We start from the raw sequence: 25,562 nt of genomic DNA, 5'->3' as shown, positions 1-25,562 counted from the left end.
GGATGTTCAGTTGTTCCAACACAATTTGTTGAAAAGACTGTCCTTTGTCCATTGCCTTTGCTCCTTTGCCAAAGATCAGTTGACTCTATTTGTGTGGGTCTAATTCTGGGCTGTCGATTCTGTTCTATTGATTTATTTATCTATTCTTTCATCAATACCACACTGTTTTGATTTCTGTAGCTTTTATAGTAAACTGATACTCAAGTGGTATCAGTTCTCTGACTTCGTTCTTTTTTTTTCAGCAAGTCATTTAACCTCCTGATTCTTGGTTTCCTCATCTATAAAATGAGGACATTTCTCTTATTAGTTGTGAGGATTAGAGATTTATATATATATATATATATACATATATACACACACACATATATAGTCTAGTACATAATAGGTGCATGATAAATGATTTTATCATTATCAATTTGAGGTTGTGTATTCTGAAAAATTTTTAATTATTTTGAAGTAGAAATAATGAAACATTTAGTATTATTCACAATATAATGCTCATTTCTTATTTTGTTTAATTCTGTTGGAACTCTCCTAGTTCAATACATTAATAACTAATGATACATACCATTTATATTTCTTACTATCCATGTGATTGGAAGTTATTTTTTTCAAAGTAATTGTTCTAAGTGGATAAACATAGGGGCCACGTGTCAGAGAGCTGGGTTCTGATCCTGGCTCCAGGACTTTCTAGCTGAGTATATTTGGTTGGCTACCTTTGGCTGCAAGGAATATCAGACCCAGCTAAAAATATTTTTAACGATATGATGGTTATTATCTCATTGAACAGGAAGTCCTAGAATAGTTCTAGGACTTGTTAATTCAGAACTAAATACAGTCTTCAAAGTCCCAGGTGCTTTCAACATTTCTGCCTGGCAAGGTCTCAGTTACTTGTTGCATGTTCGTGAGGTCTCCTTTTGTAGTGGCAAGATGGCTGTTGCAGCTCAGAAGATGGCACATAGACATGACAAAATTGGGAGGCATTTGCTTCAAATGTCACTTTCATCACCTTTGAGCTGAGGAACACCTTTCCCCCAATAGGCCTTTCCTCCTTCTCTGTCCAGAAGTGGACCACAGACCTGCCCACAAACTAATCCAGGCACTTCACATAGACCACTCATAGCGGTGCAGGGCCCATTTTCCCTGATGGGAAATCACTACCTGATACTCAAATAAAATCATGTTCTACCTGCAATGAAGCGGAGAGAATGGATGTCGGGTAAGGCAACCAACACCGCCAGCCACTCCATGTGATGTTGGCCAAGCCTATTAACCAACCCAGATTTAGTTTAATTGTCTATAAAAGAGTTATTATACATTGAGTACTTTGAACTATGTGCCAGGGTAGGTGTTTGATATGTATTATTCATTTGATCCTCACAACAACTTTTTAGTATAAATGCTATTTTTATTTCCATTTTACAGATGAAAAAAGGTTAAGTGACTTGTTCATAGTCACAGACTCATAAGCAGTATTGCAGGGAATTATAGATCTTTTCAGCTAAAATTCCAGAACTACAGATTAACGTAAAATGTACAAACACATAAAATTAGTATAAGATCCAGTAGGTCATGAAACAGTTTGTTTAATAACGTTTGCATATACTTGCCTCCAGGAATTCTATGATGAATGGCCAATCAAGCTTGGAGAAGCTGAGCCTTATAAAGGCCCAAAGACACCAGATGGCAGGGTAAGTGCAAACATCTTCCTTGATGTGCACAGTGGCAGGTGCTACAACAAGAGCCTGCAGCCCATAGGGGAAAGAACACTGGCCCGGGAAGGCCTGGGTTTTGGTCCTGTAACTTTCTGTGTGATTCTGGAATAGTAGAAAGAGCACTGGACAGGGAGTTTGAGGTTCAAGTTCCAGCTCTGCCCCAAGCCAGCTGTGTGGCCCTTACCTTAACTCATTGCTTAACCTCTCCTTTTCCTTTTCTGTAAAGCCAGGGCTTGGTAATAAGTGGTTCTTAGCAGGGAGGGATGCATCAGAGCCACCCGTACAACTTTTTGAAGATGCCTGAGTCCTTCTTCAGATGTGTGGGATTGGCCAGGCATGGTGGCTCACTCCTATAATCCTAGCACTCTAGGAGGCTGAGGCAGGTGGATTGCTTGAAGTCAGGAGTTCAAGACCAGCCTAAGCAAGAGCGAGATCCCTGTCTCTACTAAAAGTAGAAAAATTAGCCAGGCATGGTGGTGTGCACCTGTAATGCCAGCTACTTGGGAGGCTGAGGCAAGAGGATCACTTGAGTCCAGCAGTTGGAGACTGCTGTGAGCTAGGCTGACGCCACAGCACTCTAGCCCGGGCAACAGAGCTAGACTCTGTCTCAAAACAAACAGAAACAAAAAACAAAAAACTCCCAGATATGTGGGATTGGAATCTCCAGGGAAGGGTTGGGTTAGACTTATTTTCCCTCTACTGCAAGCTTCACAAGGGCAAGAACTGTGTTTGTTTTATTCGCCACAGAATCCCCAGGAAAGAGAAATTAATGCGATGGCATGCGTCCTGGTCTCAGGTTTGTCCTGTGCCTCATGAAGCACAGAGACTAGTTCTCAAGTCCCTTCCAGATTTGACAATGCTTCCTCCCGTTTCTAAGGCACCTGTTCAGATAAGCCAGTGTTGGAAGGGTGTTTTGTGCTCTCTGTACACGATGTACAATCGACTGCAATTGAGAAATTACACAATTTGTTCTAATTATTGATGTCAGGTACTTTTGGACAACAAAAAGGAATTAGTTAAAAAAAAACCAAACACACAGACTAGCTGATGATTTGGTAGCCAAAGATCTCCCCAAAAGATATTTGAGGGAATTCAATTGTTTAAATACTAAATTTAATTCAGCCTTGTGCATGTAGATAAATAGCCAGTAATTGTTCTGATCTTATTACAAGCTTACAATCAGGACATGAATAGTTTGAAAATTTATGTTATGAAGAAATGTGCTTGGGAAATAAGGTACTATTTGTAAGAGTTTTAAAATGCAAGTTCTTCAATAAAAAAATGTTTTCTTTGGGAAATAATACTATTCTTATATTCTCCCCATTCTCTCTTAGGAAATCATCTTTTATAAAATCATTGATTACATTTTACATGGAAAAGAAGAGATCAAAGTGATTCCGTGAGTATTGTCACAAAGTAGCCTCCGGAGTTGCCATTTTATTTTGCACACAGTGTATTTCTCTATATAGCAATGAATCTTTTTCTTCTAATCTTCCCCAAGGACACCTCCTACAGACCACTGGACACTCGTTAGTGGGTTGCCAACATATGTTGCTGAAAATGGATTTGTAAGTTATTGAATAAATTCAAATTTTAAATAATATTGCATGAAACTCTTATTAGCTAAGAGATATGTTCAATTGTGAAAGCAAGAACGGACCAGGTAAGGGTGAGATGACTACTTACTTTGACACAGGACGAAGGAGAGAATAATCTTGGCAGCTGAATGTAGGTTGATGGGAGACTCCTAAACTCTACATGAAAATATTTAATTAACACGAGAGAGATTCCTCCATCTCTCAACTTCTTTTTCTGCAGCCACACAAATTTCAGATGTCCTTTGAAAGTCAATGACTATGATTTATGCTAGGTTTAATTCTATCTCAAGTACCTTGGTTAATTTTTTGAAACATGTATGAGAGAGAAAAAGAGAGGTAGGGTATGGGACTTATGAATATTGAGTTAATAGGTTGGGCCTTTAAGATCTTGACCCATCTATAAATATTTTCTAGAGGCCTCAAAGTATGAACTAGAACAGATATTCCTGATGGAAAGGTCAGAAAAGAGAAATAAGCTTCTTTTTGCCTCTTCAAAACACACTGGAAAGATGCTCAGCCCATCAAATAATGTAATTCATTTGAGTTAGATCATGAAATTAGTGGATGGCACAAAAGATACCTTAAATTCTTAGGCTATATATGTTTATAAAAACTGAAGAATTTTCACATTTTCTTTGCAAGAGTAGTGGAAAAATAGTTGATGTGGTTCAACTACTCTTAGCACTTACATTGAGCTAGGGGGGCTGGCAGGTTGGGTGTGGTGGCTGAGAGCCCACTCAGACCTTGTCTGACTTTCAGAACTTTTGTGAGCAAGTTGTTAAACTGTTGGCAGCTTGAAATCCCCCATGCTGGGATTATTTACACTGTGGGAATTGGCAACTGATACACACCAGAGATTTCTCCAACCCCTGGCCAGGAGAGCTGATTTTCCCAGCACCCTCTTTCTGGAGATTACAGTTTTGGTTTCATCCCATGAATTTGAACAAATCACTTAATCTTTTTGGGTTTTCATTTCCTTGTCACTAAAAAAAAACCAAAAAACTTGAACTTAATCACTAAGGTCACTTCTAGCTTTAAAATGCTCTGATTTTAAGTATGTAATATAACTTTGATGGGAAGAAAGACATAGTATTTTCTTAAGACCCATTTGTGAATATGACTCTACATACAGATAATTCAAAATGACCCAAAATGGAACAATTTCTTGTCCTTACGGACATGAGCAATAGGCTCTGAATGCCAGTAATCAGAATGATGTCTTACAGTGAGTGAGTCCTTACTTTGGTGTAGCTAAAAGGGTATCTGGCCTTGTCCTCCTGTTCTTTAACCACCTTCTAACCTAGATTCCACTTTAGGAAAAAAGCAAAAACAAAACCAAGAAGCAATCCTAGCACTGCTGCTCACACCCACTCCAGCTGAATGACCTCTCTGCTCAGCTATCTCCTGTCCTTGTCCCAAACGGCCAGTTGTTTTGAATTTGAAGGGGATTCCTTAGAGCCTGGCAGAGTAGGAGGGAGCAGAGATGGCTCCAAATGTCACCCAGTGACTTACTTAGCACAAGAAAGGCCAGTTTCAAGGAGTTGCTAGCAGATAGAACCCAGCCTAGGTCCAGTGGGAATAATAATAATTTGCCTGCGAGCTGTCAAGTTCCACGTAAGAAGCCCTCACTCCCAACGCCATTTTTCTTATTCCATTTTGTGGGTTCAAATGGCTCCACCACACCAAGTCTCAGAAGAACTTTGTCTCCTCTTGCCTTTCAGATATGTAACATGCTGAATGCCCCTGCAGATGAATACTTCACATTTCAGGTAACTGTGATCTGAGCCTGGCCTCACCGCCCCCTCCCCTCCCCTCCATCCCCAGAGTCTGCCCCGTGCTGAGGTGTGGCCAGCAGGCACGCACACGGCCCATGCCCCACTCATCCTGGCTGGGCTGGTGGCCACCATGCAGCAGATTCTTCAGTGAAGGATAAGAGAGAAGGCGACAGAGGGGCCCCAGGCCCGGCCACTCCTCCATTCTCTCCCACTCTCGGTCCTCTTGGGGGGGCGGGCGGAGCAGCAGCTCCTGGCCCAGCATCGGTGCTCAGTGAACGTTCCTTCCCTGAGTGATTAGCTGGCTACATCTTGCCACCTGAACTGCCATCTTGGAGTTTTCTCCAAGACCTTCCCTGCAGCTTATTGCAGCTGTTCTCAGGAAAAGAAAATATCTTATTGCGTCCTTAGAGTCTCCACTGCTGTTAGACTCGGCTTATCCTTCCCCGTCTACCATGCAGAGACACACTTCCTGAGAATCACCTCCACTCACTGCCAGGCAGGCCGCTGAGCCAGCCCCCCGCATTTGCTGCCCCTCTTCTCCCCTACCCCTGACCTCAGTTTTCTGCTTGGACCGGGTTGCAGGCCTGGGGGCTCGTCCCTCCCCCTCCCAAATTGATCCAGCCCACTGGAGAGGCCAGCGAGTGCCTCCACCATCCCCTCCCCACCTGTCACCCCCCACCTGCCACCCCTGCCATCCCCTCCCCACCTGACCGTTGGAGATAAACTGGCACTTGGCTTTGTAGCCTTTTCTCTTCTTCCTTCTGGCACTTGTTTTGTGTCCTGCCTTTAACAAACATCCCATTAGAGCCCAATCTCTAAGTGTATAAATATTTCTCAGTGTTTTCCAAGGATGAAGGTTTGGGAACACCATGCACTGTATCTCTTTTTGAAAGCTTTGACTGTTAGGACACATAAACTGAAGTTTGGTTTCTCTACTTTTCATCCCAAGTATAAAGACTAGTAACACATAGGAAATGAGTTGTATTGCCTGTTTACGTCATAAACAATTGCTTACTGAGCTCCCATCGCATGTTTAGCATCGTTCTATCACTTATGCGAGGTTGAACTTTATGAAATAGTCCCTGCTCTTTAGTAAGTTTAGAAAATAGCCTCATAAACCAAAATCAACAATTCTGAAGCATTTAGAAAATATCCCAATGCCAAATTGTGTGGTCCAGGCTATAAGTGCTGTTAGACTTTCAAAAAAGAAAAGTTCCATATGGGTTAGAAAACTTAAAGAAGGTTCATGGGAGAGGCAAGACTTAACATGGCCCTCTGAAGATGACAAAAGAAGCCAAAGGAAGGCTTAAAGGACAAATAATGTGGTGCGTTGAGAGCTTGCTGCCTTTGCCTGTGCTCCATACTCTGCAGATGCTACACTGTGGTTCTCATACTTCAGACGGCGTCAGAATTACCTGGGGAGAGTATGAAATAAGCTAAAAGGAATCTAAGGCACATGTTTCTTTGGCCACACTTTGAGAAACACTCCTAAAGTTTTGTGCTGCATTCACTCACTCGACTGTAAGCAACTTGAGGGTAGGACCTATGATTTATTCATCTTTGTATCTTCAGCAACTAGCCCAGTTCCTGACACATCATAAGGGATTGACAGATGTTTACTAAACTCAGTGCACCATAGAACAAAAGACTGTCTTGATGGGCCAGTCAGGAAAAGAGAAACCATAGTAGGTATTTCAATAGAGAGAATTTAACATAAGGAATTAACTAAACAGGTATTGGGAAACAGAAAAAGTGAAAAGGGAAGAGTGAGGTAACATGGGATAAGAAGCACTTCCCATCCCTCAGGCTGGGGGAACAAAGGAAAAAAGTTAGGGTTGTTAGAACACAGACACGTGGTTCTAGAACACCCCACTGGGTGTTCTAGGGTGTTTATAATGTCATGTATAGTCCATGTTCTGAGCAAAGTTGAAATTGCACATCTAACACCCAAAGATTATTCTTTCTTTAAATTAAAGATAAGCTAAGTGGTGGGTGGATAGGTGGTGGCTATAAAGGGATAGTAAGAGAAGCCTTGTGGTGATGGAATAGCTCTGTATCTTGATTCTAATGGAGGTTGAAAATCTATACAAGGGATAAATTTGCATAGAACTATATGTACATACCCCACATATGCACAAATAAATGCATATAAATCTGGTGAAGTCCAAATAAGCTCTGTGGATTATATAATGTCTATTTCCTAGTTTTGGTATTATATTATGGTCACACAAGATAGTACAAGACTTACTATAGTTACACAGCTATAGTAACCATTGGGGGAAACTGGGTGAAGGGTACATAGGGCCTTTTTGTACATTTCTTTGGCAATATCTTGTGAATCTACAATTATTTCAAAATAAAAAGTTGTAAAAAATATAACCTAGGTTCTCTTATTGTTTGTAGAAAGGACCTGTAGATGAAACTGGTTGGGTCATTAAAAATGTGTTGTCCCTGCCCATTGTCAACAAGAAAGAAGACATCGTGGGAGTTGCTACATTTTACAACAGGAAGGATGGGAAACCTTTTGATGAGCATGATGAGCACATTATGGAGGTAAGTGCACTAATAGAATAATGGAGGGAAATGGAATTCATGAAATAAGAGAGGATGCATAATTATTTGTTATTCTGGGATGATATTTTGAAAAGCAATTAAGACATGAGTACACACGTAGCTGTAACCAGTATGTTGTTATTTTGTCATTTCTGTTTCCTGACTTCTATACACTGAGCCATTTTTTACCAAAGGATAAAATTTTAGCTTAAATGAAATTCTTTATAATAATAGGAACATGGGAAAGATCCATCTTCTTTCTCTCTCTCTTCCCTTCTATTCCCTCTTTCTTTTCTTACCCCCAGCCCTCTGTCTAATTTTTAGGTCATGCTTGATTACATTGGTGTTTGCAATCCCTCTCTTCCACTGAAGTATTAGTGGTTCATGGGACACTTGGAAAAGCAAGAGCTCAGCCAATGTCATGGTCTGAGGCTGATTGTCTGAGGCATGTTTTTCTTACATTAAAATAAGGAACTGGGTTGTTAATGGTGAGAGATTGATAGGAAAGCATGCAGATTGTTGCCTCCAAATCAATTTTCCTTTAACTTTAGAGAATCTGAAACACCTTTTATACTTTTCAGACACTCACACAATTTCTTGGATGGTCTCTTTTAAATACTGACACCTATGAGAAAATGAATAAACTAGAAAACAGAAAAGACATTGCTCAAGAAATGCTCATGAACCAAACCAAAGCCACTCCTGATGAAGTTAAGTCTATTTTGGTAAGTGGGGAATTAAGTCATGTGGACCTTAGGTGGTATCTAACTAACCATGGCTTCTAGAAGTCACCTTATTACCCAGAGATCTGACAGGTGAAAATTAGGTTTAGTCCTGGGCTGAGAGGGAGACAGAGAAGAAGAGGTTGAAACAAGACATGGATGACCCAGTGTGCACAGACCCTTACTGAATGGACAGAGTGCTTGGTTGGACTAGCACTTTGTTAAAACAGCTCCTGGGTCTGTAGGAGCTAAAGTAGTGATGTCTGGCAAAGAGAAAACATTTCTAGGAAGGGAAATGTATCAGTCAGCTACTGTCATGTAATGCTGCATAACAACAACCATAACATCTCAGTGGCATACAGTAGGCATCTCTCTCTCTCATTCATGCGTGTATGGGTTGACCAGGCTTTGATTGACCTTGGCTGGGCTGGACTCCAAACTGTGAGTTGGTTTGCTCTATGTGTCTCTCATCATTTCCTGGACAAGCAGCTACCTGATAGATCTTCTCACAATTATGACAGAAGTACAAGAGAGCAAGGCCAGTCGTGCAAGCACACTTTAAGTTTTTGCTCCATCATATTCACAGAAATACTCATTGGCCAAAGAAAGCCACATCACCAAGACCAACATCATGGATGATGGGGGAGTGAGTGGATATTTGTTAACAGTGTTTTAATCACTACAAAATGAAGGGACAACACCCTGCACCTACTATCTCTATTTCTTTTATTTCCCTAGCTTTTAGAGTATATGCTTGTAGGTTTAGTTTTGCTGGAGTGAGGTTCGTTCATTTGTTTGGTTTGGTTTGGTTTGGTTTTTAGTTTACTGAGTGGTTTGAGAGTTAAGAGAAATTTGATGTGAGACTTTGAGATGTTAAAGACGAGAAGGTCCAGGAGGAATAAAGGAAATTGCCATAAGCTAATAGAAAAAACAGATGTAGACCACTCATTTTTCTTCTTTCTTTCTTTCTTTCTTTCTTTCTTTCTTTCTTTCTTTCTTTCTTTCTTTCTTTCTTTCTTTCTTTCTTTCTTTCTTTCTTTCTTTCTTCTTTCTTTCCTTTCTTTCTTTCTTTCTTTTCTTTCTTTTCTTTCTTTCTTTCTTTCTTTCTTTCTTTCTTTCTTTCTTTCTTCTTTCTTTCCTTTCTTTCTTTCTTTCTTTTCTTTCTTTTCTTTCTTTCTTTCTTTCTTTCTTTCTTTTTCTTTCTTTTAAAAATGCAGCTACTGTTGTCTTTTGGGGGAATAAAAAACAATTATATTAGATTATTTCTTGGAAAAAACTCTTCATAATCAGGTGCTATTAATCTTCTCTGTATCCAGAATGCATCTGTGTCACGGAACTAATTGCAGCATTAGTTTAAAATTTAAATATATCTTAACTGACTTTAATAATAGAGAAATCAAATAGAAATGTTCATAGGAATTTTACGTCTCAATTACTTTTCCATTTTAGAAATTTAAAGAGAAGTTAAATATAGATATAATTGAAGACTGTGAAGAAAAACAACTTGTCACAATTTTGGTAAGTGTTTTCCTTCTCTCCTTAATGTTTTTTTTTTTTTTTAAGACAAAGTCTCGCTTTATAGACCAGGCTAGAGTGAGTGCCGTGACGTCAGCCTAGCTCACAGCAACCTCAAACTCCTGGGCTCAAGCAATCCTGCTGCCTCAGCCTCCCGAGTAGCTGGGACTACAGGCATGCGCCACCATGCCTGGCTAATTTTTTCTATATATATATATTAGTTGGCCAATTAATTTCTTTCTATTTATAGTAGAGACGGGGTCTCGCTCTTGCTCAGGCTGGTTTTGAACTCCTGACCTTGAGCGATCCGCCCGCCTCGGCCTCCCAGAGGGCTAGGATTACAGGCATGAGCCACCGTGCCCGGCCCTTAATGCCTTTTTAATAAAATATATTGGGACATGCTTTCTTGTTTTCCAAGAAAATGTTGTTTTGCTTCCCCAACAGCTTTTAATACTTAAAAGAAAGACAATTTCTTCTAAAGATTGGTCGTCTGATTCCCTGATTTTCTACATCCTTGTCTCCTATAGTCTAATGCACACAGATAATTTAGAATCGCAGGTAAACTAGACTATTGCACAAGGGACCTCAGGCACAGACTCTAGGCTACTGTGGTCTAGTTGATTTTAATAGCTTTGGATTGCACCAGGGCCACCCCAGAGGACCTGGCAGAGTGAGAACATAGACCCTGTTAGGCACACTTACTATCTGTCTCTCTAGCTTCTCTTCCCAAGTCCGAAAGAATTCTATTTTTTTCCAGTGTTGCCCTTAGGCCAACTCTATCATTTCTGGGTGAAATTAACTTCTCTCCCACTTTACTCGTTCTGTCTTTTTTTGTGTGCAGACAACTGTTAAATCCACTTAGTAACTTCTTAATTTCAGATATTGTCTTTTTCAGTTCTAGAATGTACATTTCATTCTTTTCTTTAAGGTTGCAACTCCATGTTGAAATTTTCCATCATTTTATCTGTTTTGACTATCTTTCCCTCTATTAAAAAAAATGTATTGATCATAATTATTTTAAAGTACCCATCTTAATACCTAACTCACTTATAGATCTGGCTCTACCGTCTAGTTCATACTTAGGTTTCAATCATTTGATCCTGGTTTTTTCATTAAAAATCAGATATTGTAGATAAAAACTTGTGGGGACTCTGAGTGATATTATCTTTCTGCAAAGAGGGCTAGATTTTCTTCTAGCAGATGAAGAGAGTTGGTTTTAGATTTTATTAGGGATGACTTTTTTGGTTTTGTCCATACCACTAGGATAGAGCCCTTCTTTCTAGAGTGTGGCTCTTCTGGGATCCCATGAAATCCTGGGATATTTATCAAGACTCCTAGACCCTGGATTTTAGAGGCTTGAATTCCATTTGATTGAAATTGAAATAATATCATATTTAACTCCCTCATGAACTGCTGCATTCTGTTTTCCACTGCCCCTTTCCAATCTGGATGTATGTGTTCTTTCAAAACTAAGACACATTGACCATCTTGCCATCTGCCTTCCCATCTTTTATGGGCTTTGTTCTCCCACCTCAGCCCTTTGCTCGATGCCATAAAGCCATTAGCCGTTGACCCCTTTTTGAAGGCTCAGTTCCCACCCTCCAGGTCTTCGTGTCGCCTGAGGCCCTCCCTCCTCCCACGTTCCTGGGCTCCCCCTCCAGCTGCCATCGTCTCAGCCTGGCCCAGAAGACGATGCTTCCTTCTCCTCGCCTGCCCCCAACAATAGGCATCTTCTCGTAAAACAAGACTTAACTTGACATCCATGACCCTAGAAATCCTCTAGTTCCCTATTTAGAGGAAGAAGGACTTTATGTTGCAGAAGCAGTAAAATGGGCAGCAGACCAGTAAATTTACTAAAGAATAGCCTATTTTGAATGTAAAATCTACTCTGGGCTAATCCCAAATTCTTGCTGCATAGAATTTAGGAGCTTAAACAAACAAATATTTCAGAGGAGTTCTCCAAAATGATCCTGGCATCATTTCTCAGCTACATCATCATTTGTTCATCTCCACTTACCCTGATCCTTTCTCCAGGTGTGCACTTTAGTTTTAGGTTCAGGGAAGGCTCGATCCTCTTTCCCAGGAGTAACAGCAGCTCTGTGTCCCTGTGCTGGGAATGACTGCAGTAGCGATGCGCAGACTCAGGCAAAAGAGGTGACGAAAGCCCTCCTCCCATTCTCCTGCTTTCTAGGACATTTCGGGTCATTCACGGGTGTCCTGCAGCTAATGTTCAGCAGGTCATAAAAGATTTGGAGAGGATTTGCCAGAGAAGTGCCTCATCCACTCATCTTTTACCATATTTTTAATTCATTCAGTAATTATTGAGATATACTATAATACAGGGAACTGTGTTAGGTGCCGAGGACGAAAGATATTAATACTGGTTCTTATGATCTGGTTCTTATTTGGTTCCAAAAGCCCCCTGTGTATTAGAGAGACAAAAATAAAGCAACACCACTGCCTTGCATGGGCGTGCTCACAGGGCATGAGCACTGGGGCCCAGGAATGCCAAGGGCCTGATTCCACTCGCAGAAGATGACATACTCACGGAGTTGGTGGCCGGGGTACTAAGGCTCATCATGGCACTGAGTGTTGTCTTAGGGAAACCAAGACGGCTGGGTGTGGCTGGAGTCTCAGTGAGCAGACAGAACAGCTGCCGGACATGGCATGGAGGCAGGATGAGACCATGACCAACCTGGCACACTGGGATCCCCAAAGTCACCTCAACAGATGCTCCTGGTGACCCCTCTGGGAGCAGACAGAGCCAGCCAGGCTGGAGGCAGGTGGGTGGCGGCAGCTTCCTCCTCCACGCCATCAGACCTCAGCCGTGTGACTCCGGCAAAGAGGAGGAAATCAGCCCAGGGGAGCCAGAGTTCCTACTTATTAGGCCACAAAAAGCCTTTATTTTTATCAATCTCTCTGTATCAGAGACTTAAAAACTTTCGTTCTTCAAAACCTGTGATTTCTGTATCAGACTGTTCTTTTATTGACTCGCCTGGGATTGCAAATGTGGCCTGGGAGTCATATTTCTGAGAACTTCTTACTTTGTGTCCTGCTAAAAGGCACATTGACAATTTAGTGTGACTGCTTCTGCAATGCATGCGAAAATATTTTCACATTTTATCTTTACATAACACTGTGAGAACTGTAGGGCAGAGACAACTCCCAGCACAGGCAGTGACCGTCGGCTTCATTCATCCCTAATGCCCAGAATACGGACAGGTACCAGCACATATTTGTGAATGAATGAAAACAGAAGGGCCCACCTAAGCAAGGGATCAAGGGTTTGGGGAGAGAGCACATGAAGGCACAGGGTAGCAGAGGGCCTAGGAGGACCCCAGGGGAAATGTAGGAGGAATGGAAGGGTTTTGCGAGGTGTCCTTATGGGCCATGAATGGAATCCCCTCTGATTTTCTCTGACAGATTTAAGTAGAATTGGAGTTTCTTTTTTCTTTTTTTTTTATAGCTAAGATTTGTCAGGAAATGGAGTTTCTTTTTTAATTAAAATATCAAAGACAAAGTGTTCCTATTACTGTCCCGTTTCACAGAACACTGAGGCTTGTTCAGGTGTGGGCATGCATCTAATCAGAACCCAGAACTGAACGCTGGTCTCCTGACGCCAAGCCATTGCTTTGCAGGAAAAACCACCGCTGCCTAGAGTGACCAGCTCGAGAGTGGTGCGGGGAGGAGTTGCCCGGAGGTGGGGGCGATGGTCACTGGGACCCTGGTGGGGAGAGGGCAAGCATGCGAGGGTCAGCCCAGGCTGGAGGCCAGTGGACCAGAAACCATCATTTTGCTCCAAGCAGCGATGTACCATTTGGTGTGGAAAATTCTGTAGAGCATGAACTGTCTGTCCCTTTCTTTTTTTTTTTCTTGACACAGAGTCTCACTTTGTTGCCCAGGCTAGAGTGAGTGCCGTGGCGGCAGCCTAGCTCACAGCAACCTCAAACTCCTGGGCTCAAGCGATCCTCCTGCCTCAGCCTCCTGAGGAGCTGGGACTACAGGCATGCGCCACCATGCTCGGCTAGTTTTTTCTATATATATTAGTTGGCCAATTAATTTCTTTCTATTTATAGTAGAGATGGGGTCTCAATCTTGCTCAGGCTGGCCTTGAACTCCTGACCTCAAGCAATCCGCCCACCTGGGCCTCCCAGAATGCTAGGATTACAGGCGTGAGCCACCGCGCCTGGCCTGTCCCTTGGGAAACCTTAAACTTAGTGAGGGAAGTAACCTGCCTTCTCTTCTTTTGTGCCCTTCTCGGCACAGTATTAAGGACATGCTACATCCTCAGTGAACACACACTGAACTGAATCGCTCCTGCAGGTCCATCTGGTAGACCCACGTAGCTGGTGCTAACTCCTGCCTCTTGTCGCTTCTCTTCCTTCAGGGAGTCATAATACACACCCCTCCAGAATCTCTCCTCATTCAGTTTCCTCCTCAGCACTGAGCACTAAACCCTATGCTTTCTGATTATTCTAAGCAGTCACCTTTCACTGGTCTATATTTTATAACCACTTCAAAAATTAAGTTCCTTATGGGCAAGATCCATCATTTTATTTCTCAAATTATGTCGATGCTCATGTGCTTAGTTCATTGATTTTTCACATGCTCCTAAATCCTACCCAGATGTGGATTAAATGAAATGTGTGCAGGCATACCTATACACAGCAAGTAAAGCTATACAACAAAATGCTTGTTCATTCAACAAACATCTCCCAAGCACCTTCATGGGACAGGCCCTGCCATTTCTGCGACATGGCAGCATATCCACGGATCTGCCCTTGTGGAGATCACAGTCTGGCGGGAAACTATCACAGAGCATGTAAAGAAAATACAGAGAATTGAATTAAGTAGTCACCTACTGTTTACTGAATATTTCTTGACTAGTAAAAAAGAAATTGAGTATTGAAAATGAACAAGGCTGTTGTAATTAAATATTTTGCATCACGGAAAGAAAATAGCCATTGGAGTTGGATTTGGAGTGGACTTGGATTTTCATGACTTAGAAAGTTTTTAATATAGCTAAGACTCAGTTTCACCACCTGTAAAACGGGGATGATTGTGTAGGTTTGTTGTGAGGATAATCTACGCAAACTTCCTTTCAGCAGTTTTGTGAATTGCACATGGTATTTTTTTTATCATAATTTTGTTTTATACCCAAAGTTGGATATGGGAACCTAATGAGAAAAGAGACGAATGCAATCTGAAACAATCCATGCTTATTTCAACAGAAAGAGGACTTGCCAGACCCGAAGGCAACAGAGCTGTATGAATTCCGCTTCAGTGACTTCCCCCTCACGGAGCACGGATTGATTAAATGTGGGCTGCGACTGTTTTTCGAAATAAATGTGGTGGAGAAATTCAAAGTGCCCGTGGAGGTCAGATAATATTTGATTTAAAATACTGTGTGATTCTGTTACTCTACTTCACTCATGTTTTCTGTAGTTGAAAAGCTTGACTCCGTTTGAAGTTTAAATTATCATTAACTTTGTAAATACATCCGCTTAGACCCTGTCAACAAGACCAAGACATCTTTTTAGATAAGATTGTCACAGACCTTCTAACCTTTAGAATTCTATTTCAAAGTCTGAATGGTGCTGTCTTGTTTTGGGAGCAGGTTCTCACCAGATGGATGTACACCGTGAGGAAGGGGTACCGCTCCGTCACGTACCATAACTGGCGGCACGGATTCAACGTGGGGCAGACCATGTTTACTTTGCTGATGGTAGGTGCAGAGTGGCGCAAATCATTACAAACCCACAAACTTCCCACTCTGGCGTGGTGAGAAATGGACATGTCCATCATTTTAGATCAGTGATTTTTGAAATTCATGAGCACAACCCCCATCCCCTTGCAGATGATGCCTGGGAACGTGGGTGTCCCTGAGTGCTCGGCTGGATGATCACTCAGCCCTTACCTTCTTAAAGGAAAATTCAATCACCTGCCAGGTTTTGTAATTGCCCAGAATGCTATAATACAATAAATAAAGCCAACTTGCTCTAAAAACAATCTGGGTCCATTCTCCATTACAGGCAGGCCTTGCTGCACTTGCTGTACAGGTGTATTAATCATATACATATTTTATTTTAGACAGGAAGACTAAAGAAATACTACACAGACCTTGAAGCCTTTGCCATGCTTGCTGCTGCTTTCTGTCATGACATTGACCACCGAGGCACCAATAATTTGTACCAGATGAAGTAAGTGAACTCATGTGCAATGTTGACACGTGCTGGTGGATGTTTGAAGGTGCCTAGAGTGGGAAGAAAGCCTTTCCCTGTCCCTTAGCCCTACAGTCCCCAACCCCTGGGCCACAGACTGGTACGGGTCTGCAGCCTGCCAGGAACTAGACCACGCAGCAGGAGGTGAGCAGCAGGGAGCTAGCGAAGCTTCATCTGTGTGTACAGCTGCTCCCATCACTCGCATCACCGCATCCGCTCCGCCACCTGTCAGATCATTGGGGGCATTGGAGTCTTATAGGAGCATGAACCCTACTGTAAACTGCGCATGAAAGGGATCTAGGTTGCGCGCTCCTTATGAGACTCTCATGCCTGATGATCTGAGTTGGAGCTGAGGCTATCGCTGGGGAGTGGTGCCTGTACCCTTATTATTGCACTTCTTTCCTGGGGTGAGAAAGGAAGCATCGATGCTAAGATGGAAAATCAAGGCCGGGCGTGGTGGCTCACGCCTGTAATCCTAGCGCTCTGGGAGGCCCAGGCGGGTGGATCACTCAAGGTTAGGAGTTTGAAACCAGCCTGAGCAAGAGCGAGACCCCATCTCTACTATAAATAGAAATAAATTAATTGGCCAACTAAAAATATATAGAGAAAAAATTAGCCAGGCATGGCGGCACATGCCTGTAGTCCCAGCTACTCGGGAGGCTGAGGCAGAAGGATCACTTGAGCCCAGGAATTTGAGATTGCTGTGAGCTAGGCTGATGCCACGACACTCTAGCCTGGGCAGCAGAGTGAGACTCTGTCTCAAAAAAAAAAAAAAAAAGAAAGAAAATCGGCTAAGGAGAGTTTGGTAGAAGCAAAAGGACCAGTGAAGGGCAGTGAGCCCAGAGTAGCATTCTCTAGCTTGAGCTGGGGAGTGTGCCATGCAGAAGCCTAACATGACTGCTCATAGCCAGCCCAGCTCCTTGAACATGGTTTTTAAGATATTCAATCTGCCTCAGCCACGCTTCATCCTCATTTCTGACACACCACCTACCCCTCTCCACAGGCAAGCAAGTGCTTTAGAGAGAACAGGCTTTGGAGTCTGGGTGTGTGGGGACCAGCTACTTCCTGGTTGAGGGATCTTGGACAAGTCACTTAATCTTTTTGAGATTCAGTTTCTTTGCTATGGGGTGGACATATCTTTCTCTCAAAGACTGAGGTAATAATCAAATGAAATCATGTATGTGAAACCTACCTGGTAGGTGCTCAAGAAAAATGTATTCAATGAATGAAACGCAGCTTGTAAGCAGTGACTTCTCGCCTTCAGCTATTCTTACCTATTAAGCTTTGTCCTAGAAAGAGGATTGCCACCCAGGCCATGGGCAAGGGACGTCTTCATCTCGAGAGGTTCCAGCCCATGCTGGACATTTTATCCTCTTGAGCACAAGTCCCTTGACAGTCACAAAGTTCTCTTCCTCCTTCCTGATCAGTAGTGTATTAGCCAGTTCAGCTCCAGAACAAACATTTGTTGAATACCTATTGTGTGCTGGAGATGGAGCTAAGAGATACCCTTGCCTTGTTTAACCCTTGCAGCACCCCCATGATGAGGAAACAGCTCGAAAGGATGAAGTCCTTACATTATGGTGATTTTCATCTTTTTTTTTTTTTTTTTCTGAGGCAAGGTCTTGCTCTGTCACCTGGACTAGAGTGCAGTGGCATCATCATACCTCACAGCAACCTCAAATTCCTGGGCTCAAACATTCCTCCTGCCTCAGCCTCCTGAGTAGCTGGGATTACAAGCACATGCACCACCATGCCCAGATAATTTTTCTATTATATTTTTAGGAGAGACAGGGTCTCACTCTTGCTCAGGCTGGTCTTAAACTCCTGACCTCAAGTGATTCTCTTGCCTTGACCTCCCATAGTGCTAGGATTACAGGCATGAACCACTGCTCTTGGCCTGGAAATTCTTAATGATACTTTCTGTGCAGATCACCTATGGGCTTCCACAGGCTTCCACCTATGCTCTATGCTTTGTGTCATTGTCCGCCACCATAAACCCCAGGGAGCTTAGATCTTAGCTACAAGGGATAAACCAAACTTCCTAGTTTAAACAAGCCAATCATGTATACATTCAACAAATTAGTTGTTTTTGAAAAACAGCATATTCTCATCTTCTAAATCTAAAATTTTTTTCCCAATATGGTATTTTTGACCATTTCACAGATTCTGTGTGGGAAAGGAGAGGGGAAGACATTTAAAAAAATCCTGAGGCAATAAAGATTCCATATTTTATGGATTGATGTGTCATGTTTAGACAGCTGAGATTGTGGCATATCCTTTCCTCCTAGATCCACGTCTCCATTAGCCAGGCTCCATGGCTCTTCTATTTTGGAGAGGCACCACCTGGAGTACAGCAAGACTCTGCTGCAGGATGAGGTATGGGAGCCTCTCTTGGGGCACCTCACGAGTTCTGCCCCAAAGCCCTGACCCACAGAAAGTGCTTGGGAAAAGGGTGGCCCTGAGTTACAACAGTTGAAGTCAATTGATAGAAATTGCTATTTGGAGTAGTTTTGAATCACTGAGTTGGAAGTAGCTGAGACAGGTGAAAAGAGCCATGGAAAGTTGTAGACTCTCTGCAGGTCTTTGGGGAAAGGGGGGGGGCGGACTTATGGTGGGTGTGAAGGGCTCTGTGAACCCTAAAGCATGTACAGATGAAAAGGAGGAAAGGGGAAAGGAGGCCACATGACCACTGAGCTCCTCATTCATTCAGGGGCAAACGCTGTAGGGCACACCTTTGAGAAAGCCGGGCTTGGGTAGAGGAAGCAGGCATGGATTAGGACATCAGACAGAATCAGACAACTGCCACCAGAAAGGCACCAAGTGACGCTCTTGACAGCTCCAAAGGGAGAAACCACATGAGGACTGCAGCAGGGGATGGAGCCCAGGGGCGGGATCAGAGATGGCTTTACATGGGAGCAGCTTCGAGCCCCTTGAATTCACAGTGATTTGCACGGATCGTGTACTACTAACCTCCCATGAGGGGCGGTCACTCTTCTCCCCTTTATTAGTTTTATTTAAGGAATGTATAGGCATGTCAAAAATTGTAGATATAATCTAATCATACTTTCCTAAGAAAGGTCTAAACCCAAAATGATTAAAATGAGGCATTATTAGATTGAGGAGAACACTGTCTTGTCACAGGCAGAGAACTCACTTGGATAAATAAGCCCTCTGGAGAGCAGGTTTTCTCAGTTTTAACGATAATCTTTTATTAAAAGCTCAAGGAAGGAATATATAGAAATATGTGCGAGAGAGAACACTACATTCAGCCAGGTAGTGAAAAGATGGTGCAAATAAGCAAAGCAGGGAAATCTTGTCAAAAGAAAACTGCCTGAGTGGCTTTAACAACTGTGATGAGGCAGGGCGCGGTGGCTCACGCCTGTAATCCTAGCTCCCTGGGAAGCCGAAATGGGTGGGTTGTTTGAGCTCAGGAGTTCGAAACCAACCTGAGCAAAAGTGAGACCCCCGTCTCTACTATAAATAGAAAGAAATTAATTGGCCAACTAATATATATAGAAAAAAAATTAGCTGGGCATGGTGGCGCATGCCTGTGGTCCCAGCTACTCGGGAGGCTGAGGCAGCAGGATTACTTGAGCCCAGGAGTGTGAGGTTGCTGTGAGCCAGGCTGACGCCACGGCACTCACTCTAGCCTGGGCAACAAAGTGAGACTCAGTCTCCAAAAAAAAAAAAAAACTGTGATGGATGCGGTGCCCGACATCATTGCCATCCCGAACCTGCTGTGGCGTTTTTAATTCTACAACGCTCTTGGCAAAGCACTAATCTGGTGTGACTCTAGATGGTGGTTCTCAGACGTGGGTACCCAGACCAACTGCTTCATCAACGCCACAGGGCAGGGGCAGGCTGGGGAGGAAAAGCACAGATCCCGAGCCCCATTCCCCACTTACTGGCCGGGCTTTCTGGAGTTGGGGCCTGAGAATCTGCCTTTTGAATCAGACCTCTATTAATTCTAATGCACAGACAGAATCGCTCCCTGCAGCAGAATTCAGAGCATGGATAATATGTGTTCTGACAATTAAAAGGAGTAGAGCTGAAAATAATTCAGAGTAAGTAATTCTAAGAGTAAATTGTTATTACCTAATTTGTTAGGAGTCTTTGTTTTCCTGGCTGGGAAAATCTTTGGTTTCTGAGCAAGCATTTTCTGCACATCCCACTGTTTATATGATACCACAGTGAGGTAGTATCAAATAGAATGGCTCACTAAATCATACATGTACTTACTATGGCAAAATACATTTTACAAACTATAACCAAATATCTAAATGCTTAACACTGGAAGATTCCTATTTCCATCTTAATTTTTTTTTTATGTTATTTACTTTGCAGTCCGAACTGGCTTTGATGGCTATATAAAGACTTATTATTCTTTCCAGAAAGGAATATTGCATCTCAGTAATCCATGCCATCTTTTCAAGGCCCTCTCTACAATACTATTCGACCTGCTAATTGCAGACTTTTAAAGCCTTGTCAATAGAGTCGCTAGGCAATGCAGTCGCCCAGAGCTTGTTTATGAGCAGTCAAATTGACTGGTAAAAAACCAAAATGAAATGTTTAGCCATCATATATTCTTTTTATATTTTGGGGAGACAATGTAGTTCTCTTATTTTTTTTATTCTATAAAGAAAATATACATATTAGAAATTTCAATTTTTTTAAATAAGAGAAAACCTTGGAATTTATCCAGTAATTTTGGCATTTGTGGGCATTACTCAGACATTTTGTTTTTTGTATACCTGAAAGCTTTGAACTGAGATCCCAACCTTTTCCTAAGGCTTTGAACTGAAATGTCCTTAGATCCCAACAGAGATGGATCCACTGCTTTGAGGAACAGAACTACCTGTTTTCTAAATCAGACAGAAATCAGCCCTTTAACCTGAATGACTAGGTGGAAACCTTGTTAGCCAAATGTGTAGGTGTATACATTTTAATACTAGAATATATTGTAGAAATGACAATGGCTCAGCATGAATAACAGAACCCTGTTATTATTCAGAACGTCTCTTTACAAAGTGTGCGATCATTTTATTTATACTTTTCCATACCAACTCCATCAGCCTGTCCCATTTTATACAGAGAAGTCGTGAAGAAGAAATTAAATAGCTTGCGTACAGCCAAGAGCAAGGCAAGAACATGCTGGCAATATTCTCATGTGGGTGTTACAGGCGCCATGGTGAAGATTAGAACAGCCTGTACTTTCTCTGGCCTCAACTTGCCTGACAGCCCTAATCAGAATGAATTAAAGCCATTTCTACCTGTTTTGTTGTGCTGCATGGAATTCATATTGTATTGCCATTTTAATAGTCAGGGGAGAATAAAAATAGACTCTTTCTGTGAGCAAGTGAAAGCAGCTGAGCCAGTTGGAGCCAGCAGGACCAAGGCTGGTAAACAGGTCCCCTCTCTTGCTCTGGTGCACCTGTCTCTATGTAATGTTTTCAGCACAATGCTCTGGAAAACAAAGAGACTGTTACGTGCTCATATATATTTTATAAGTTAATGACTTCATAGTTGTTGTAACAATGACATATGCCCACTATAAAAAGAAACAATAGGGAAAAATTCAGAGATAAATTTTTTAAAAAATCATTTAAAATCCTACCACCCAGAAGTAGATATTTCATTAACATTTGATGAGCTTCATTAGCTTCATTGCAGTTGCCCTGTGAACCCGTATATACAGGCAGCTAGAGAGAAATAATTTTTGAAAAATAGGATCACAGTACCCAACCTGTTTTTCTAAGTCAGAGTTATGGGTTTTTTTCTTTTTGGAGACAGAGTCTCACTCTGTTGCCTGGGCTACAGTGTCGTGGCATCAGCCTAGCTCACAGCAACCTCAAACTCCTGGGCTCAAGCGATCCTCCTGCCTCAGCCTCCCGAGTAGCTGGGACTACAGGCATGCGCCCCCATGCCCGGGTAATTTTTTCTATATATTTTTAGTTGTCCAGCTAATATCTTTCTATTTTTAGTAGAGATGGGGTCTTGCTCTTGCTCAGGCTGGTCTTGAACTTCTGACTCAAACGATCTTCCCGCCTCAGCCTCCCAGAGTGCTAGGATTACAGGCATGAGCCACCGTGTCCAGCCTCAGAGTTATGTTTTGTAATCATCATTGAAGTATCCGATATGTATGATAAACTGCACCTCTTGAGAGTATACAATTCTGTGTGCTTTTACCATTTTATACACCTGGGAAACCACTACCGTCTAGAAACAGAATATGTCTCTCACCGGGAGGAGTGCTCAGACCCCTTGGAGGCCCATCTCTCTCTCTCTCTCTCTCTCTCTCTCTCTCTCTCTCTCTCTCTCTCTCTCTCTCTCTCTCTCTCTCGGCTCCCAGCCCTAGGCAACCACTGAAATCTTTTCCATTGCTAGGGATTCATTTGCATTTTCTAGGTTTTGTATAAGTGCAGTCACAACATAAGTGATCTTTTGCACTGGCTTCTTCCATGCAGAAAAATAATTTTGAGATTTCTCCACATCATTATGTATATCAATGATTCATTCCTTTTTCACTGCTGAGTAGAATTCCATTTATCTTAAATAAGAGGTATTAAATTTAATTTTACTTGAATTTAGCAGAAGGCAAATTTTTGAAATGAAAGGAATTGCAGAACTTCACATAATTGTGTCTTTATCACAAGAGAGGTTTAAAGGGCCCTCTAAAATGAATAACACATAACTGTGAAAAACTATGAAAAGCTATAGCTGAGCATCGACAATGTTTGACATCTTTAAACTAAATATGCTGACTTTACAGTATCTATTAATGCCCTGCTATGAAATATGAAGCAATTAGCATATTTATACCTTTTCCCACATCTCCACCTGTTTTATAAGCTATTTATTGTCATTAGCATTTTTTACCATTATCAATATTTATAAAATTTACATTTTGTTTTATAATTTCCACTATTGTTTATTTCTTGCTTTTTTTTCCCTGCTGTGTGCTTGATATCTGAAGACTATTGTTTATTCTTAATTCAACTTTCAAATCAATTCAATACTTATTGACCCTTTGCATTTCTATAGGAATTTTAGAATCAGCTTGTCAATTAAGAAACACACAGAAACTCGTTGGTGTTTTGGTTAGAATTGCACTGAGTCTACAGGCTATTTTGTGTTCCTGTGGTCTATTTATGCAGAGCTTTTACGCTTTGGAAGATTACTCATCCCTGAGTGGAGCCAGGGTCTGCTGAAGAATGCTGTGGGGGAAGGGCAGGAGTGAGCTGGGGAATCTCAGCTTCCAATTTGTTGTCTCAAGCACTCTACTCACCACGTCTACATACTTCTGATTTTGGTTTCCCAGAAGTTAAGGCTCATGTAGAGCAAAGCCCAGGCTCTGTGTGCTGGCATCTGGCCACTGCTGTCTGCCTGTCCCTCCTTCACTTCCTGTTACCTATGGCATTCTCTTACGCCTAGGAGACGGAGTAGCAGGAGTCAGGACATAGGGACACCAGCATTGCTTTTTCCTCAGCTCCTCCTCTGCTCTTTGGTGGTGTCAAACTAAGCCTTGGAGGGACATCCTTTTTCTCCCATGTCCTGTTCCCACCCTGGGACTTCTTGCTCTAATTAAAGGATCACTGGGTCTGCTTTTACTTACTTAAACAAACTAACTAAAAAACCCCAACTTTATGTGTGTATGTTTAAGCCCCACTTTGCTCCAAAAAGGATTTAATGGAGCTTACAAAAATACATATAACATTAAAGAAAAAGACAACGAGGGCTAATAGAAAAATAAGAAAAATGAGATGGAGCATGGTAAAGGCCATACGTACCCAAAATATATGCAATAACATATACACATCTATCAGACATAGGCCACAAATTTGATCAACAGCGTTTTTAGCAACTAATACAAAAACAGAAACAGGATTTTAAAAATATGAATCTATATTCTGAAGAAGAAATCAATTAAAAGCTCTTTAAGTACCTCAGGTGTGAAAGGAAGAAAAGAGACAATATAAAAGAATGTAGAACTTAAAGAGTTTTTAAATTAGAAGACTTGTACATGCTTTTAGATAAAAGTGAAAATGAGTGAGAAGAGAAAGACATGAATAAAATTCAGGTATGTTGAGCTATATACAAAGGCAGCAGTATGGAAAAGTTGAATATAAACTCTTTTTCTTAATGATATCAATTAAAAAAATCCAGTAAGGAATTGATTTTGGGGGATGGGTATATACATACATAGTGAGTGCGATGCACACCAGCTGGGGGATGGGCACGCTTGACGCTCTGCCTCCAAGGGGGAGGGGAGACAAGGGCAATGTATGTAACCTTAACGTTTGTACCCCCATAATATTCTGAAGTTAAAAAAAATTGATTTTGATCCAGATCCTCTTTCTTTTTGTTTATTGTTATTTGGAGTGTTCAACAGCCATTGCTTCGTTCCATCCATTTAAAAAGGTTAACTATAGTTGTTATGATGAACTCCGTATTTTAACAAAGTGAATCATAGTTTTCCTTTTCATTTCCTTCCTTCTATTGTAGATGTTATAAAAAGACTTAAGCGAAGATTTATAGAATGCATGGTATAGCGTCTAAAATTTGAGTTCGCATCCAGTTATTGCTTTCTATTATTTCAATATCCTGAAATGACCAAGAGCTAAATTTGGTCTTGGGTTTGCAATTCTATTTTAACCTGGAGCCAGGCTCAAGATTTCACATAACAATAACAATGATACAACAATAAATTTTATAGCAACTTGCAATTTTAACATGTATTCCCAGTAATTATTTCATTTGATTCCACACTCCACAAGTATTTATTGAGCATAGACTAAGTGCTAGGTAGTTAAAGAGGGCAGCTGTTATTATCCCCATCTGAGAAAACAAACACTCACAGATGTCAAGTGAAGTATCCAGGATTTTATAACTACCAAAGTGGGGAAGCCAGGAACTGAACCTGGGTTCTGTGTTGAGACGTAGTGTTGTGCAGGATCAAGAGCACAGACTCTGTAGCCAGGCTGCATTGGTTTAGGTACCACTTCTGTCACATTCTAGCTGTTTAGCCTTGAGCAAGTTATGTAACCTCTCTGTGCTGTGGTTTGTTGTGAGGAGATTAAAAGTATTCCCAAAGCTCTTAGAACCTGGTAGGTAGTAAAAACTAAGCATTTGCTGTATTTTGTAACTGTCAACTTTATTTGGCAAAACCAAATGTGAATATCTGTCCTTTGGCCTATTTGACTAAAAAGGTCTATTTAGAGCATCAAAGCTTTAAAAAGAAAACACCCCTACCTTTATACTCTCATTTTCTAGAACACTATGAAATGGAGCTGATCCATATGTGAAGAGATTAATGAGAAACTGTTTGAAGAAAGGTCTATTTAAGTCTTTGTAAAATAGAATTGCAAGAAAACCTTTTAGTGATAACATGGCAGGGTCTCATTACATGTTCCCACATCTATATGAGTATTAGCACAATTTGCAGTTTCTGACAGATCGTAGGTTT

General features: G+C 41.6%; 1 protein-coding gene across 1 annotated transcript in view; it reads left to right on the top strand.

The window, feature by feature from the left end:
• Nucleotides 1-25,562, top strand: part of PDE6C (phosphodiesterase 6C) — a 42,693-nt gene that overhangs the window by 8,503 nt on the left and 8,628 nt on the right. The window contains exons 5-15 of the mRNA XM_012766110.3: nt 1,617-1,691; nt 3,050-3,114; nt 3,217-3,283; nt 5,035-5,082; nt 7,492-7,641; nt 8,223-8,366; nt 9,813-9,881; nt 15,110-15,256; nt 15,496-15,603; nt 15,969-16,078; nt 18,388-18,475. Coding sequence (XP_012621564.1) covers nt 1,617-1,691; nt 3,050-3,114; nt 3,217-3,283; nt 5,035-5,082; nt 7,492-7,641; nt 8,223-8,366; nt 9,813-9,881; nt 15,110-15,256; nt 15,496-15,603; nt 15,969-16,078; nt 18,388-18,475 — 1,071 coding nt within the window. The remainder of the gene's footprint in view (nt 1-1,616; nt 1,692-3,049; nt 3,115-3,216; nt 3,284-5,034; nt 5,083-7,491; nt 7,642-8,222; nt 8,367-9,812; nt 9,882-15,109; nt 15,257-15,495; nt 15,604-15,968; nt 16,079-18,387; nt 18,476-25,562) is intronic.

The sequence above is a fragment of the Microcebus murinus genome, chromosome 14 (assembly GCF_040939455.1).
Source record: "Microcebus murinus isolate Inina chromosome 14, M.murinus_Inina_mat1.0, whole genome shotgun sequence".
Classification (NCBI taxonomy): domain Eukaryota; kingdom Metazoa; phylum Chordata; class Mammalia; order Primates; family Cheirogaleidae; genus Microcebus; species Microcebus murinus.
The sequence above is the reverse complement of the archived record's forward strand: the minus strand, read 5'-3'. Positions and strand labels throughout refer to the sequence as shown.